The sequence below is a fragment of the Merops nubicus genome, unplaced genomic scaffold (assembly GCF_000691845.1).
Source record: "Merops nubicus isolate BGI_N331 unplaced genomic scaffold, ASM69184v1 scaffold8438, whole genome shotgun sequence".
Lineage (NCBI taxonomy): Eukaryota > Metazoa > Chordata > Aves > Coraciiformes > Meropidae > Merops > Merops nubicus.
Genome location: NW_008625109.1, coordinates 1 through 13,201, shown reverse-complemented (window position 1 = coordinate 13,201; position 13,201 = coordinate 1). Strand labels below are relative to the sequence as shown.

Sequence of the window (13,201 nt, the reverse complement as noted above, 5' to 3'; positions counted from 1 at the left end):
GAACTGAAAGAATAAATAATAAATGCAAAGAATGCAGCAGTACCATCAGTTCTATAATGCAGCTGGATCTGTAACCTGTTCTGCGAGCAATCCAAGTCCCAGATTTGCAAGCCCATACTGGGAGCTGAGGCAAAGAGGAGACTGGGAGCCTGGGCAGTCCTGGACACTCACTGTGACCTCCCACTTCTCTCTCCTTTACAGCCAGTCGTAAATCAGGACTTGCAAGGGTACCACTCTGAATCAGGGGCAGCAAAGAGCTCCCAGCAGGGGAGAAGGGATCTGTCCTTCCCCTTTTATTAACAGCCCTTCTGCTGAATCAGTACCCCTCATCTATTATCACATAAGAAAAATTCTCTCTTTTTCTTTATATATATATTCTATTTGGAAATTAAAAAGCCAAATAAAAGACATACAACAAGTTATACATTCAAAGGAGATCTTTTTAGGTGTCGAACTGTGGTTCAACTGCAGTTACAGTCATTATACAGAAACAGACATAAAGCTATAATATGAATCAACACATTTTATCAGAGTCATGCAATGAAATACTGAGTCCATGCAGCTTAGCTATTAACTTTCTACAGCTCTGAAAGATTTACCACAGTTTCAGCTTAATCTGGAATTTTATTATGTAGTTATTTTAATCTCACTTTATTTTATCACTGCTTGGAGTCCTATTATCAAAGTCAGATCATGTTTAGATATAGGAATGGTGAACAGTGTTAGAAGCGGCTAAAGCAGAAAAACAGACTCCAGCTCAGCTTTGCCAAGTGTGGTAGAAAACCATCAAGAGAGCCTTTAGGATGCATTATAGAGTGATAAAGGGGTAGTTCCGACTGGGTGGCTGTAGTGAGTATTTAATTGGATGCTCCCCTCTCCTCATGATTTATCTGTATGAGTATCTCTTATCTCTTGGCATCAGACTGAAAGGCAGGAGAGACCATGAGACTAGCTCCTCTGAGCCCAGGGCTGAATATTGGGCACTAGCCTGGTTTTTACACACCCAGACACATGTTTTGCTGAGCTAAAGGACTTGTTCAGGCAGCAGGACAAACCTGCAGCAGGAGATCCCTCTCCCCTCAGTTTTTCCAGAACACTGAAGTAAGGCTGGACCTCTTTGACTGCAGCCAGTGTCTCCTGCTGATCATCACGAGAACATGACTTTCACAGAAGATAGGAGATGGTCAGCGTGGGAGACTGACCCTGCCCTGTGCTCAGACCTGACTGTGGGGGCAGGGTCCCAGCATGCCAAAACCAGCCCTATCCCCAGGGCCAGCTCTGGGGACAGAGGAGCTGCCCAGGGGACACCCTCCCTGCCAGCGAGCAGAGCCTCTCCTGCATGCTGGCACCAAGTGCTTGGTCTTGCCGCAAGGTTTTTGGAGGTGGAATTGCTGCTTAGGTTGAAGGGACCTCTGAGCACAAGCCTGGCACTTGGGGCTGCAGTCTTTGGTATTTTGTTCAGGTGCCAACTCGTGGGTGCTTTGCCACCCCAGTTCCTCAGCACGGAATTCAGGGGAGCCCTGAAGACAGTCAAGTGCTGTAAAGCACAAATTGACATCGTATCTGCCAAACATTTAAATCACGTATTTAAATGCTATCCTGAATCAGAGTATTTCCCTAAATTTAAACAGAAAAACTTTAAAAGGGGTTCCTCTTTTCCCCCTACCCGGCTGAGCCTGGGACTGGCATCGGAGCAGCGACAGCTCCTGCGGCCACCGCGCCCATCCCCTGCCAGGCACTGCTGCCACCCCGAGAGCAGAGACCAGGAGACAACTGCCACTAGTTCCTCCACCCCCACCAGGGCTGAGCTCCATCCCAGCAGGCTGCCAGCCCCCCAGGGCAGGAGTGGGGCCCTCAGAGCTGGTGGAACTGGATGGTAAGAGCCACTGTGATGGGAACGCAGGTCCTGGGACCGGTCCCGAGCGAGATGCTCTGGTCTTTGTGACCTGCTGACCTGACCACACAGAACCACAGAATGATTTGGGTTGGAAGGGACCTTGAAAATCACCTTGTTCCAACCCCCTGCCATGGGCAGGGACACCTCCCACTAGACCAGGTTGTGACCTTAGCTGGGCAGAGCAGCACACCGAGCGGTGAGACCCATCTCTTCACCAGCAGATGAGACTGAAGACCTCCCACTCAGGAGCTACAGTTCTTGGCCATCAAGGCTCTGTTTCCAATACCACAGCACATGGTATCTCCCATCTCTAGTTGAAGTAACTAAAATGTAAATCCTCACTCTCCCAATCTGCAGGAAACTGCTGTAGGCAAAAGGGCTGTGATGATTCCTCCACTTCCCATCTCAGAGCCCAACCCTCTTTCCGCAAGAGCACCACAAGAATGCACCTTGCCACCCACCTAAATATTTGATAAAAGTTAACTGCAGCCACCTTTGAGTGATGCTTCTCCTCACACAAGCACTCCAGTCCCAGCCTGCAGAGCTTTATTAAAGCATCAGTTCTCTTCAGTCAGGCAGAGCTATGTCAGCAGGGCTGCAGCCTGCTCGCTTTGATAAGGTTTGCTGTGTTTGCTTATCAACATGGAGATAGCAGCAGGCCACGGGGTCTGCAGGTTTTGACTCTGCTAGGATGGAGTTGACACTCGCATCCTTTGTGCGTGCACCATCAGCCAGAGCATCCTGGCTGCCAGGGTTTGTTCCTGGGGAAGGCTGGCACCACAGCCCATGAGGAACGAGTGGTCCCTGCTGGCAGACATCCCCCAGCTGGAAAGCACAGCGGGAGCTCCCTGGGTCCCAGTGGGGTGCTTCTGCCTGGCTGGTACTGCTCCAGGTACCCAGGCAAAGCAGCCAGAGCTCAGGCTTGCTGCCAAGTGGGTGATGTTCCCAAACAGCTCAAGGTTAGAATACTACAGAAGACCAAGAGAGCCCTTTCTGAACCTGACCATGCACCGACCCAGCCGCAGGTGCCTTCCTCTGAAGAGATCTTTCCCCTCTGTTTTTGTCTTTTTTAGTGCCACTCACATGCTCTAGGTCTCTTTCTAGAGATGCAAGCATGGCCCAGAGACAGGGCTAAGGAACTGCAGAAAAGCAATTCTTTTTATTAACAGACCTAAAATTTTCTTTATAAGCTACACCAAGATAGACTCTTGGCTTATTAATAGCAGTAAATCTCCAAGTCCAATAGACTTCAGCTAATGAATATTGATTATGATAGTGCTGGAGAAGGCTGGTGTCAGTCGAATCAAGATCCTGCAGGTCCCTTTGCCTGAGCAGGGCTATGAATTACACAAGAGCTCATTTGTTTTTCAAAACTAGGCAGTGGAAAACACAGGGGTTATGGCTGGCCTGCAGCTTTCCCTATCTCGGGGCTGAGAAATCACTTCAATGCCAACAGCAGCTGGGCAGCAGGGCTGAGCATTTGTTAGTGTTATTTCAAGCACTTGGTTGCCCATGGATCTGGCCCCTTTGGAGCCAAGGCAGGATTTACCAGCTCAGTCAGGGTCCAGCTCCCACATGCTGAGAAGAGCTCACACGGAATCCAGAGGAGCAGAGCTGGCCTCCCAGGTGGTTCAGGTGACAGGCAGGGGCTGTGTTAGGCAGTTCCTAAAACCCCCTTGAGATAGCTGAACATATGGTGTGAAAAGCGAGTTACTTTATAGACACAAGTTTAATTGCTTGGAGGACCACTGCCAGCCTGCAACCAAGCACCCCAGCGTCACACTGTGCTAGAAGAGGACAGGCACCAACTGTCCCAGAGCAGAGCTCCCTTCTCTTGGGGCAAGCCTGCCCCAGGCCTTGGCTGACATTTGCAATTCTCCATCTGTTTCTGGATGTAAAGGTACACCTCCCTCCATCCCCCAATTAATATCTTAAAAGTAGGAATCTCAGTCACTGGTCACCTGGTCCTTGGACTCACAAGATAAACCCCATCGTGCTCTTGAGCAGCAGCTCTATCTGGTACCTTCAGGCAGGGATGACTCTGAATGGCCTTTAAATGAATAAAAGCTCAGGAAAATACACCACGGGCAGTCCACTGAAACCCAGAGACCTTATCACTACCCTGTGGTGGGGGAATGGGGCAGTGATGGGTGGGCAGGCAGGGGGACTCTCATGTTCTCACAGAACTACGTTTTACACTCACTGCAATAGCCCAACCACCACCCCCAGCACAGCCCTCTCCCGCTCCCCACATCTGATAAAAATCAAATAATAACAGGAGTGACTTATGCACTCCCAGCCTGGTACTTCAATCTGGCCTTGCAGTTAATACCCACCCTGATTACAGCGTCTCTAATCTGCAGTCTGTGGAGACCTGTCGAGCAGCGGCGGCGGCGGCTGTGCGGCCTGATAAGGGTTGTTCACTCACTGCAGATGGAACTTTTAATATTTATAACTGCTGATTTTTTTTCTTGATGCCTCCTATGGAGGGGAGGGTGGTGAAAGTTTAAAGATAAGAGCTCGATGAAAGACCAGGTGGAATGTTTTCCCAAGGACAGGCAGGGGCTTAAAGCTATCTATCTCCACCCAAGAGCTGGTTCAGGAGCTGCCTAGGCGAGCGCAGCACCGGAGATGGGGGATGAAGTCTCTGGAAGACCTTGAAGGCTTGTCCAAAGCTCAGCCAGGCTGCCAGCTGCCAGCTCCCCTGAGCTGCCTGCTGTTCCTCTGGCCTGCACCCAGCACCGTGGGGCTGTGCCTGGCACTGCCAGGAGTCACCACAGGACTCAGCCTGTGCTCGTGTGGTCTCAGAGGTGCGAGGCTCTGCCCAGGAGGCAGCAGCAGGGCACGGCAGAAGCTGCTTCCTTCCACTGCTCCCCACCACCTTCATGCCTGACATGTTGGGTATCCTTGTTTGGTGCCAGGACTCAGAGCCACAGCCTAGGCAGCCCTTGTTGGCAGGAACTCTGCTAACCCTCCAGCCACATCCACAAACCCAGCCAAACTCCCTCATTTTCAGCATCACGAGACCCAGGGTTGCCCCATGCCCAGATAGTGTCATACTTGTGCCTTAGAAAGGAATCCTAACACTCCTGAGCCTCAGTGTTACCAAAGACATGAATGATGGTGCCCATCAGTAACTTCAGTAGCAACTGGGCCAACCCCAGTTAACCAAAATGATGCAGAGATATTCAATGTAGCTATTAATTAATTTCATCTGAAAGATGATACACTTACCTTCTTTCAAAGGTACTTATGTGGTCCTCATTACTACAGCATCAGAGCACTTACCAAACACACACATATGATACAAGGAGACACATTTCAGAGCTGAAATACAAGGCCTGGGTGAACCTGAGCTGAAGTCTCTCAAGTTTTAAGTTATTATTTCAGCCATTCTGCCTTCCTACCACAGATACAAGAAGGTAAAGAAAAAAGAACAGCCAGCTGGCCAGGGAGGAGACAGGGTTGATTTTCATCAGAGCATAACAAAGAGTGAGACTTCTTTTTAAGAAAAAATAAAGTGGACTCCTGAAAGACACTCCACCTGAACTCAAAAGCACCAGGGAAAAGAAAAAAAGAAGCAAATAAAATAAGAGAGAGAGATCTCTGTACTCTGACAACACATCCACTGTTTGGAAAGCATGAAGAAAAGTGAAGAAAACATAACAGTGTCTCCACAACAGCTGCAGTTTCTCTTGACTTAGGCTTGTCTGCCAGAAATTAGATTTTTTGGCTTCCACTTTGACTATATTTTCTCCTCCACAAAACATGATTTAGAAATATGCAGAGTTAAAAGTCTAATGAGCTAACATTAAGTTGTTGAAAATGATTAAGGAAAAAACAGTCCTGAGTTTATCTGCATTCTTTATAAGCAGTTTATCTCAAATTTAAAACCTTGGGGAAACCAAACAACTGACCCCCCCCCAAAAAAAACCCCAAAACACTAACAAAAGGAATTTCTGCAACAAGATGAAAAATCCCAATTAACAAAATCATCTAATACCAGTGGACTAGTTAAAACTTCATTAGCACCTGGATACACCCTGACCAGAGTTGCTGCAACACTTGCAGGCTGCATGCAAACCCACCTCACGCTGCTTACTGTCCTGAAGCAAAACTGAAGGATTAGACCCCTCAGTTGGCCTCCATAGCTACAGCAATCACCAGGATTATGCTGATTTCCAAAGCTCATGAGCACTTTGAATTAAGCAACCTTACGACACGAGGTGGATGTACAGGAAGGAACATCAGCAGCACTTCAGAGATGGAATTACTGAGCATCATCTGTGAGTTGGTTTTGACAAATCAGAGCTTTCAGTGCCTCAAATGTTAAGATAAGTACATAGGAAGCTTAAACATCCTTCTCAAGAAATGAGTTTAAAAGCATACACATAAATAAATATAATCAGAATATCATCAGGTGTTTACAGCTATGTATTGAAGTCACTTCCTACAAAACAGGTTGTCAGCTCTAGTACAAAAGTAGCACATGTGAAGAACAAGAGCAGCAGCTGGAGACTGCAGGTGCCCAGCCCCACCAAACGGCAGCACATGGTCTGTCAGTGCAGTCACCAACCACAGCCAGCACCAGCAGCTCTGGAGAAAAGGGCTGGAACCTCAGCAATGAGCAGGTCCATACAGCCTTCCTCTGAGGGAAAATCCCCCCCAGGATATCAGGTGGCAGTATGTAAGCATGAGAAACAACGGGAAGTCCATCCACGGGCAGTGGCAAAGGGTGGTGAGGAAGGCTGCCCCTTCCTCAAGCAGTCCAGGTCTCATCAGATGGAGATGCTTTGAAGGCAGGACTGCCAGGCACAACACACGAGCTCTGCGTGTCCCTGAGTCCAGTCAGTTGTGCAGGTGTGTTTGTAACACAGAGATCACATCAATCTAAAGTGAAGTGCTCTGCAAAAATATCATTCTTCTTCCCGAACAGACCTCGAACTTGCTCAAACTCCAGGGGCACATCAACAGCTTTCTTCTTTATTTCTTTATCAAAAAGCTACAAAGAAAAAAAATAGAGCAGATATCAGCAAAACTCAGTACAAGCTCTTCACCCTGGCTGATACCACTGGTCACCCTAACCTCCTAGAAGATCCAGCAAATAAACCTTTCACATAAAGCCAGTCCTGGCACCACTGCTGCCTCATTCTCCATTATGTGACAGATTTTCCTGGTTTTCCCTGGTTCTGGGTAACCAAGTCAGTCCAGCTCCCTCCCCAGCAGCAAGGTTAAAGAACAGGACATGGTGACTGCACCCAGCAGCCAGTCTCCTTTCCAGTGGTTCCAATCACTCACAAAGGCACAGCAACACTACCTCATAAGCCGAGAGCTCCAGGAGCCCTGATATGTCATCCTCCATTTCAGACAGTTCCTGGTTCAGGACAGCAGCTGCCTTGGCCACATCTGGGTGATAATGGCTTTGTAGAGACTGCAAAAAGAAGGCAAACAGCAGATGGCCTAGTAAGTACATGGCAACACACATCCCTCTGTCCCTTGCTTGGTCAGATCTTCAGTGGACATCAGATTCTAGCAGAGACAAGCTGGCTGTACTGTGCTACGACAGAGCTTCAAGAAATCCTGATTTCAGCCATTTTTCAAGCACACTGAAGGCCCCTCTCAGCTGCTTCACATCCAGCTCCAGACAGATAAACTCTTCCACAGGCTATGCCTACAATGCATGACCCCGTTCTGCCACCTCCCAGAGCCCTGATGCTGCATGAGCTCCTAGTTCTGCCGCCTCCCAGAGCCCTGATGCTGCATGAGCTCCTGCCCTCCAGCCTTCCTGCTCCTGCCCAACACCCTTCCTGCTGCTTCAGCCCTTTACACAAAACCCTTCTCGCATTTAAATGGAAAGCGACAATCCTGGCATTAAAGGTTTTAGAACATCAGGAGTAATTTAACCAACTTCAGCCTTCACACACCATCCTGCAAACGATCCAGGTGAAAGGTGAACATTACAATCTTCTCTAGCATTTTTAAACCCATTTCTACAGGATGACCTGGCTGTACCCAATTAATTTCCATCAGTGCTCAGCAAGTTCCTCTCTCCCCTCCAAAGCAAATAAAGCACCTCATATATTTGCAGCCATTCAGTCTGTTTCAGCTGTTAACTGCACACTTTTGAGCTGCACAGTTAAGATGGGTGCTCACAAGTCACCTAATAATTAGCACATACGACTTCTCCAGTGTATGAAATCCTTTGCCTCTTATGCTGGGATAGAAAAGGATGGAGAGTAAAAGATCAGCCAGAAACTCATCTCATTTGCAAGACGTATGTCAGCAGGTCCCTGTAAGTGGGACTGCTCACTGCCAACATGTGTCAAGGAAGTGGCAAGGGTGGGAGGAACCCACAGCAGATGCAGATGTTCATCTTTTGCTGACATACCTGAATCTCCCAGAGAGAGCTCTGCAAAGCCCTGCTTTCAGATGGCTCTTCCTCCTCCATAATATATGGATCTTCTGCCATATCTAAGGAGATAGAGATACAGAGCTAATACCTCCTGCATGGTGCCTGAAGCCCCAAAGGGAACACGGAGGCTCAGAGCAGTGCTGCAGCCAGAGTTCCTCCTTCCCAAGACATTTATGGTCCCGGAGCAAGCTGACAGATCTCAGCATGACCCAAGAATCATAGAACCATAGCAGCACAGTATCATATCACTTTGAAAGAGCACAGGAAGCAGGGCACAAAACTGGAATTGTGTGATGCAAAAGGGCCTCTCAGGCAACTCTGAATGGTCACTACTGATGTTCAACACTGACCAGTTAAATCAGATGAAAAAATTCAGGAGACTGCTGTAGGTGGGGCCACCTACATAAATATTCTACTGACAGGGAGTGAGGAGGTCTCTGGTTTCCAAATTTGTTTTTTTCTTTATAGTCTCAGGGTGAACAAGACAAGCTCAGGGTCTGATCCAGCTCCCCCAGTCCTTTAGCACTCAGAAGCTGCCTGGGTCAGTGTGCCAAGCTCAAAGAAACCTTCACCCAGGCAAACACAGGGGCAGGGGAGTCAACGATGAGGCCCAAGGTCAGAGAGGAGCAATGCAGACAGGTCTTCACAGCCAAAAAACTGTGCAGGAGCAGGCTGCTGGCTTTCCAAAAACTCAGGGGACAGAAGGATCCTTCCAAACCTTGGGACTGGGATCTCCACTCCTCCTTCACAGGACTCCTGCTCTTTATGTTGCCTCAAGGTGCACCCCAGCCCCGCTGCCCACCCCCCTCTTACCCTGGGGGCCGTGAGGCCTGTGCAGCAGCACCCTGCAGGCAGGGTGCCTCCGGAAGAGGTTGCAGACGAAGGGGATGAGCATGAGCAGAGCCTCGGGGGGCGCACTCAGCGCCAGCCGGCAGAGCCGCTTGAGGAAGGCGGCCACCAGGTACGCCGGCAGGTGCCTGCGGGGGAGCCAGAGCAACGGGCTGAGCCAGCAGCCCCACCCGCCCCCACAGCAGGGCAGGGAAGGGCAGGGGGCTCTTCAGACCCTCTGGGTTACAAGCAGAGAGAAGCTGGGAGAAGCCTGGTGCACTCTCTGGAACAAATCTGGGGACGCTGCCATTCAGCGCATGAATAATCCCCCACCACTCAGCAGTTCCATCCAGACGCCCAGGCCCTCACCAAGCACAGCTCTTGGACACGCTCATTCACACAGCAATCTTTACTCAGTCCGTTCACAAACTCCTGAGTGCTTGGCCAGGCAACCTCAATTACATCCCTCTAATGTTGTTTTGTGTGTTTAATTAATACACAGGACATGGTGTTAAATTTACGTAACACTTGGAGGACTAAAGCAAGCACTGCAGCTGTTAATGGGAACATAAAGCTGCTGTGATGTAAATCTGCAGGACAGGGTTGGCTTTTTTTAATGGTAAAAATGCAAATTTCTAACAGCCATCAGCTCTTGTAGGCGCTTTATTCAGGCCAGAAGAGCTGGGATGAAAGATGACAATTTTCAGCCACTCAGACTTCAGCCCTAGGGCTTGTTACAGCTGAGAAGCTCAGCAAAGCCACTGCTTAGGACACTCAGCTGCCAGGTCTTGCTACTCTCTCCAAAGTACACCACAAACACAAGGGGACTGATGTGAAGTGCCTGGTGCTGAACTGTAAAGCATTACTCTTGGTTTATTTAATAACACAGGATGGCCAACTCTAGGACCAGCTGTTTATCTAGTGTCTTCCCTGCATGCACTGAACTGACAGCACCAAGACTGACTGTCAGACACTTTGTGTTTCCACATTATAGGTCTGCAAAAGGTCATCCACTTATCAACAGCTTTATGATCTATAAAAAGCCTGCGAATGTTACTTTTGCATATTCATACAGACAGAAAAATCATCACTTTCAGCCAAAGTGGCACACAGATCAAAATACACCCGTAATCACTTGCAGATCAAACTCAGATAGCTAACTGCATTTTTACTTTCTGGAACTAGATTGGCTGTGTGGCAAATCTTCAAAAACAGCTCATGAAAAAATTATACGACACTACAGTAATACTCTTGGATCCAGTTTTCTCAGCAAAAGTGAGTCTAATTGGGTAGACACACCAAATACTTTCTATCCAAACATGTGGGGGGCTTTCAAGAGCAGCCTCTGGCCAACAGAAAAGCAGGAGGAGCACTATGTGAAGAGCCATAAGGATGGTACTTACGATGAAGACAAGAAGAGGTCAGTCAGATGGAAGAAGCGGGCTCGGTACTTCACGTGATATATAGAAGGGTCTAAAAGATTGTACAGCTTTTTGTAAAAGTTAGGATATTCCCTGGGGAAAAAAAAAAAGGAAAAAGACATTAGGAAACCAGCATTAATGATGTACAACGGGACTACACCGTGCCTGAATTTCTGTGCTGTCACTACAGACTACCCCAGACCACTGCTGTGCTCTGCTTAGCTCTCTTAGGCTTCTCTCCACAGTCACCACTTGAAAACAAGCTGCAAGGTCAATTTTTGGCTCTTCCAGAGCCCAGCCACGTGCAGGATGTGAAGCCAAGCCCACAGCCTGCAAACAGCACAGGGTCCAGCCAAAGGCACACCAAAGACTAGGGTTTCACTATGCCACCAGATCAATGGAGATCGATTTTCGAGGGCTGAGCAACCTCTCTGGAGAAGATATTCAGGCTCCACTGAAAAAACTGATGGCTGGGCCATCAGAGCTCAGCATCCCAACAGCTGAGGCTCTTGTGAAGAGTTTGGCTTTGTCATGGGGAAATCTTAAAGCCTGAAGACAGGCAGAATCCATTTCAGTTCCTTTCTATAAAAATAAAAATGCAAAAAAAACTAGTTCCTTTTAGAAAGACACTCTTTTCACTTACAGATTATGCTGATGTATAAGAATAAATAACCCATTCAAGGCTAGAAGACTGATGGCTCCACCTGTAAGAAAGCAGGGAGGTATCAACACAGTAAGAAAACACCAGCTTCAAGTTGTTGCTATTATAAAACCTTCCCACGAAGAACAGAACACTAAGAGCACCTCAAATTAGACCCAGCACGACAGCTGTAAGGTAACACAACTTCATCTAAAACCATCCAGAAGCTCATAAATTACTTACAAAGATTAAGCTGTAGTTTAGAGGAACAAGCTCTGAAGCAGTGAGAAACACAAACACACTGCTCTAATCCCCCAAGAAGCCACACTGGGGAGGCAAAGGTTTCCTCAGAAAGGACAGTTCTGTAGGAATCTGTGCATCCTGCATCCGGATGCAGGCCAGGCACCAGCACTGCTGGTTGAACTAAGAAATCAGTCCAGTATTCTACTCTTCCCTAAGCCTTAAATATGATCTTCCTTACATACAAGGAGCAACGACACTGACAAACACAAGGAAAAACATCTCACTTTCAGGGACAACAGAGATCACACTAGTTCCTTAGCTCTGTCCCAAGCACAAGTGCACCTATTTCACCAGCCAGGCCATGGGGTTGGCATTCAGCAGCCCTTCCAAGTCCAAATGCAGCGTGCTGCAGAGCCTCACAAAGGCCCAAGAGCCTGTTTTCACTCACCTATGCCATAGGCCACTGTCAAGAAGTCTATCATGAGAGTGGGCTCATTCATGTAAGGCAGGATGGAGTCATGCATAATGACAAGCACTTTTTTGTAAAGGCCAGTGGGTAGCTGTGAAGGACAAAACAATACAATGAAACAATCACTGCAGGAAGAACTGAGAGAGCAACAGGAGCCCACGGCTCAAAAAGGCAAAGCACAAGCAAAAGGGAATGTGCCAGGACAATACAGAACAGCTTGCAGCAACAGCTCCCGAATGGGAGAGTTTCCAAGTGACCCCCAGCAACAAAGCTAATTCAAAGAGGCAGGTGCTCACAGCTGAAAGTGTCACCACAGCTCAGAGGGGAAAGTCACCAGCAGAAGGGCGTGGGGACCTTCAGCTTGGGAACAGAGGCTGTTATGCTGCAAATCACTCCTTACAGGCAGACTTGTTTAAGGTGAGAAAAAAAGGCTGAGAGTAAAGAGAAGAAACAGATCATACGTGAGGTCATGTCTTGTGGCAGGAGAACAATCCAGGAGAAACAGTGACTGGGCTGTTCCCCCCTGACACTGAGAGCAGAGTGGGATCCCACCAGGAGCTCCACGCAGGGAGAGCCACAGCCTCTAACCATCAGCAGTCAGACAGCCATGCAGATCAGTGGCAGAAGTAACACTCACCTTGTGCTTCAAAAAACAGAGCCACATTTTTTCAAACGCCTGCTTGTGTGCCTTAAAACAGAATTGCAAGCAGTGAGTTAAACATACTGGTGTAGATAAACTCTACATTTAAAATTTCAGCTTTGAAGCACCAAATGAAATTACCTGCAGCTTCGACACCTTCAATTCCTCCAAGTTATCTAAGAAAAAAGGGAAAGTAGATGTTGAACTTGAAATGTATGTTTAAAAAATTAAGATGACCCTTGTTTACTTAGCCCTTTGATACCCTAAAAATTTGAGCTGAAGTCTTTGTCTTGACACAAGGCCATGACAGACCCTCACTGTGATCACAGGAGCAGACATTTTTCACTTGCAAACAGTAATAGTCTTTACATGAGAAAAACCTTAAACCTGATTTTCCTTTTCATACAGAGTTCATCATGTGGAGCTTACTAACCTGGCTTCACCATAAATTTGACGATGTCACACTCTTTGGTTGGCATGTTAATGGGTGAAATGAGGGAAAACACATTCTGCTGGTAAAATGGCAGCGGCCTCTGAGAAAAAAAAAAAGGATATAATCAAGCGTGAAGCAAGTTCCACAACAGAGGGTAAGATGCTGGGCTTCAACACTGTCCTATTTCCCAAGCACTGAACATGTTTAGGAAAGAAGAA

The 13,201-nt window shown here is 47.8% G+C and overlaps 1 protein-coding gene across 1 annotated transcript; it reads right to left on the bottom strand.

The window, feature by feature from the left end:
- Positions 1 to 6,782: 6,782 nt before the first annotated feature.
- Positions 6,783 to 13,083, bottom strand: NOC4L (nucleolar complex associated 4 homolog (S. cerevisiae); the record flags this gene model as incomplete). The annotated part of the gene is made up of 10 exons (XM_008945566.1): positions 6,783 to 6,899; positions 7,215 to 7,328; positions 8,286 to 8,368; positions 9,123 to 9,286; positions 10,541 to 10,651; positions 11,202 to 11,262; positions 11,890 to 12,001; positions 12,548 to 12,598; positions 12,692 to 12,726; positions 12,984 to 13,083. Coding segments are annotated over 10 exons (948 nt in total), but the record flags the coding sequence as incomplete, so codon positions are not given.
- Between the last annotated feature and the right edge of the window lie 118 nt (positions 13,084 to 13,201).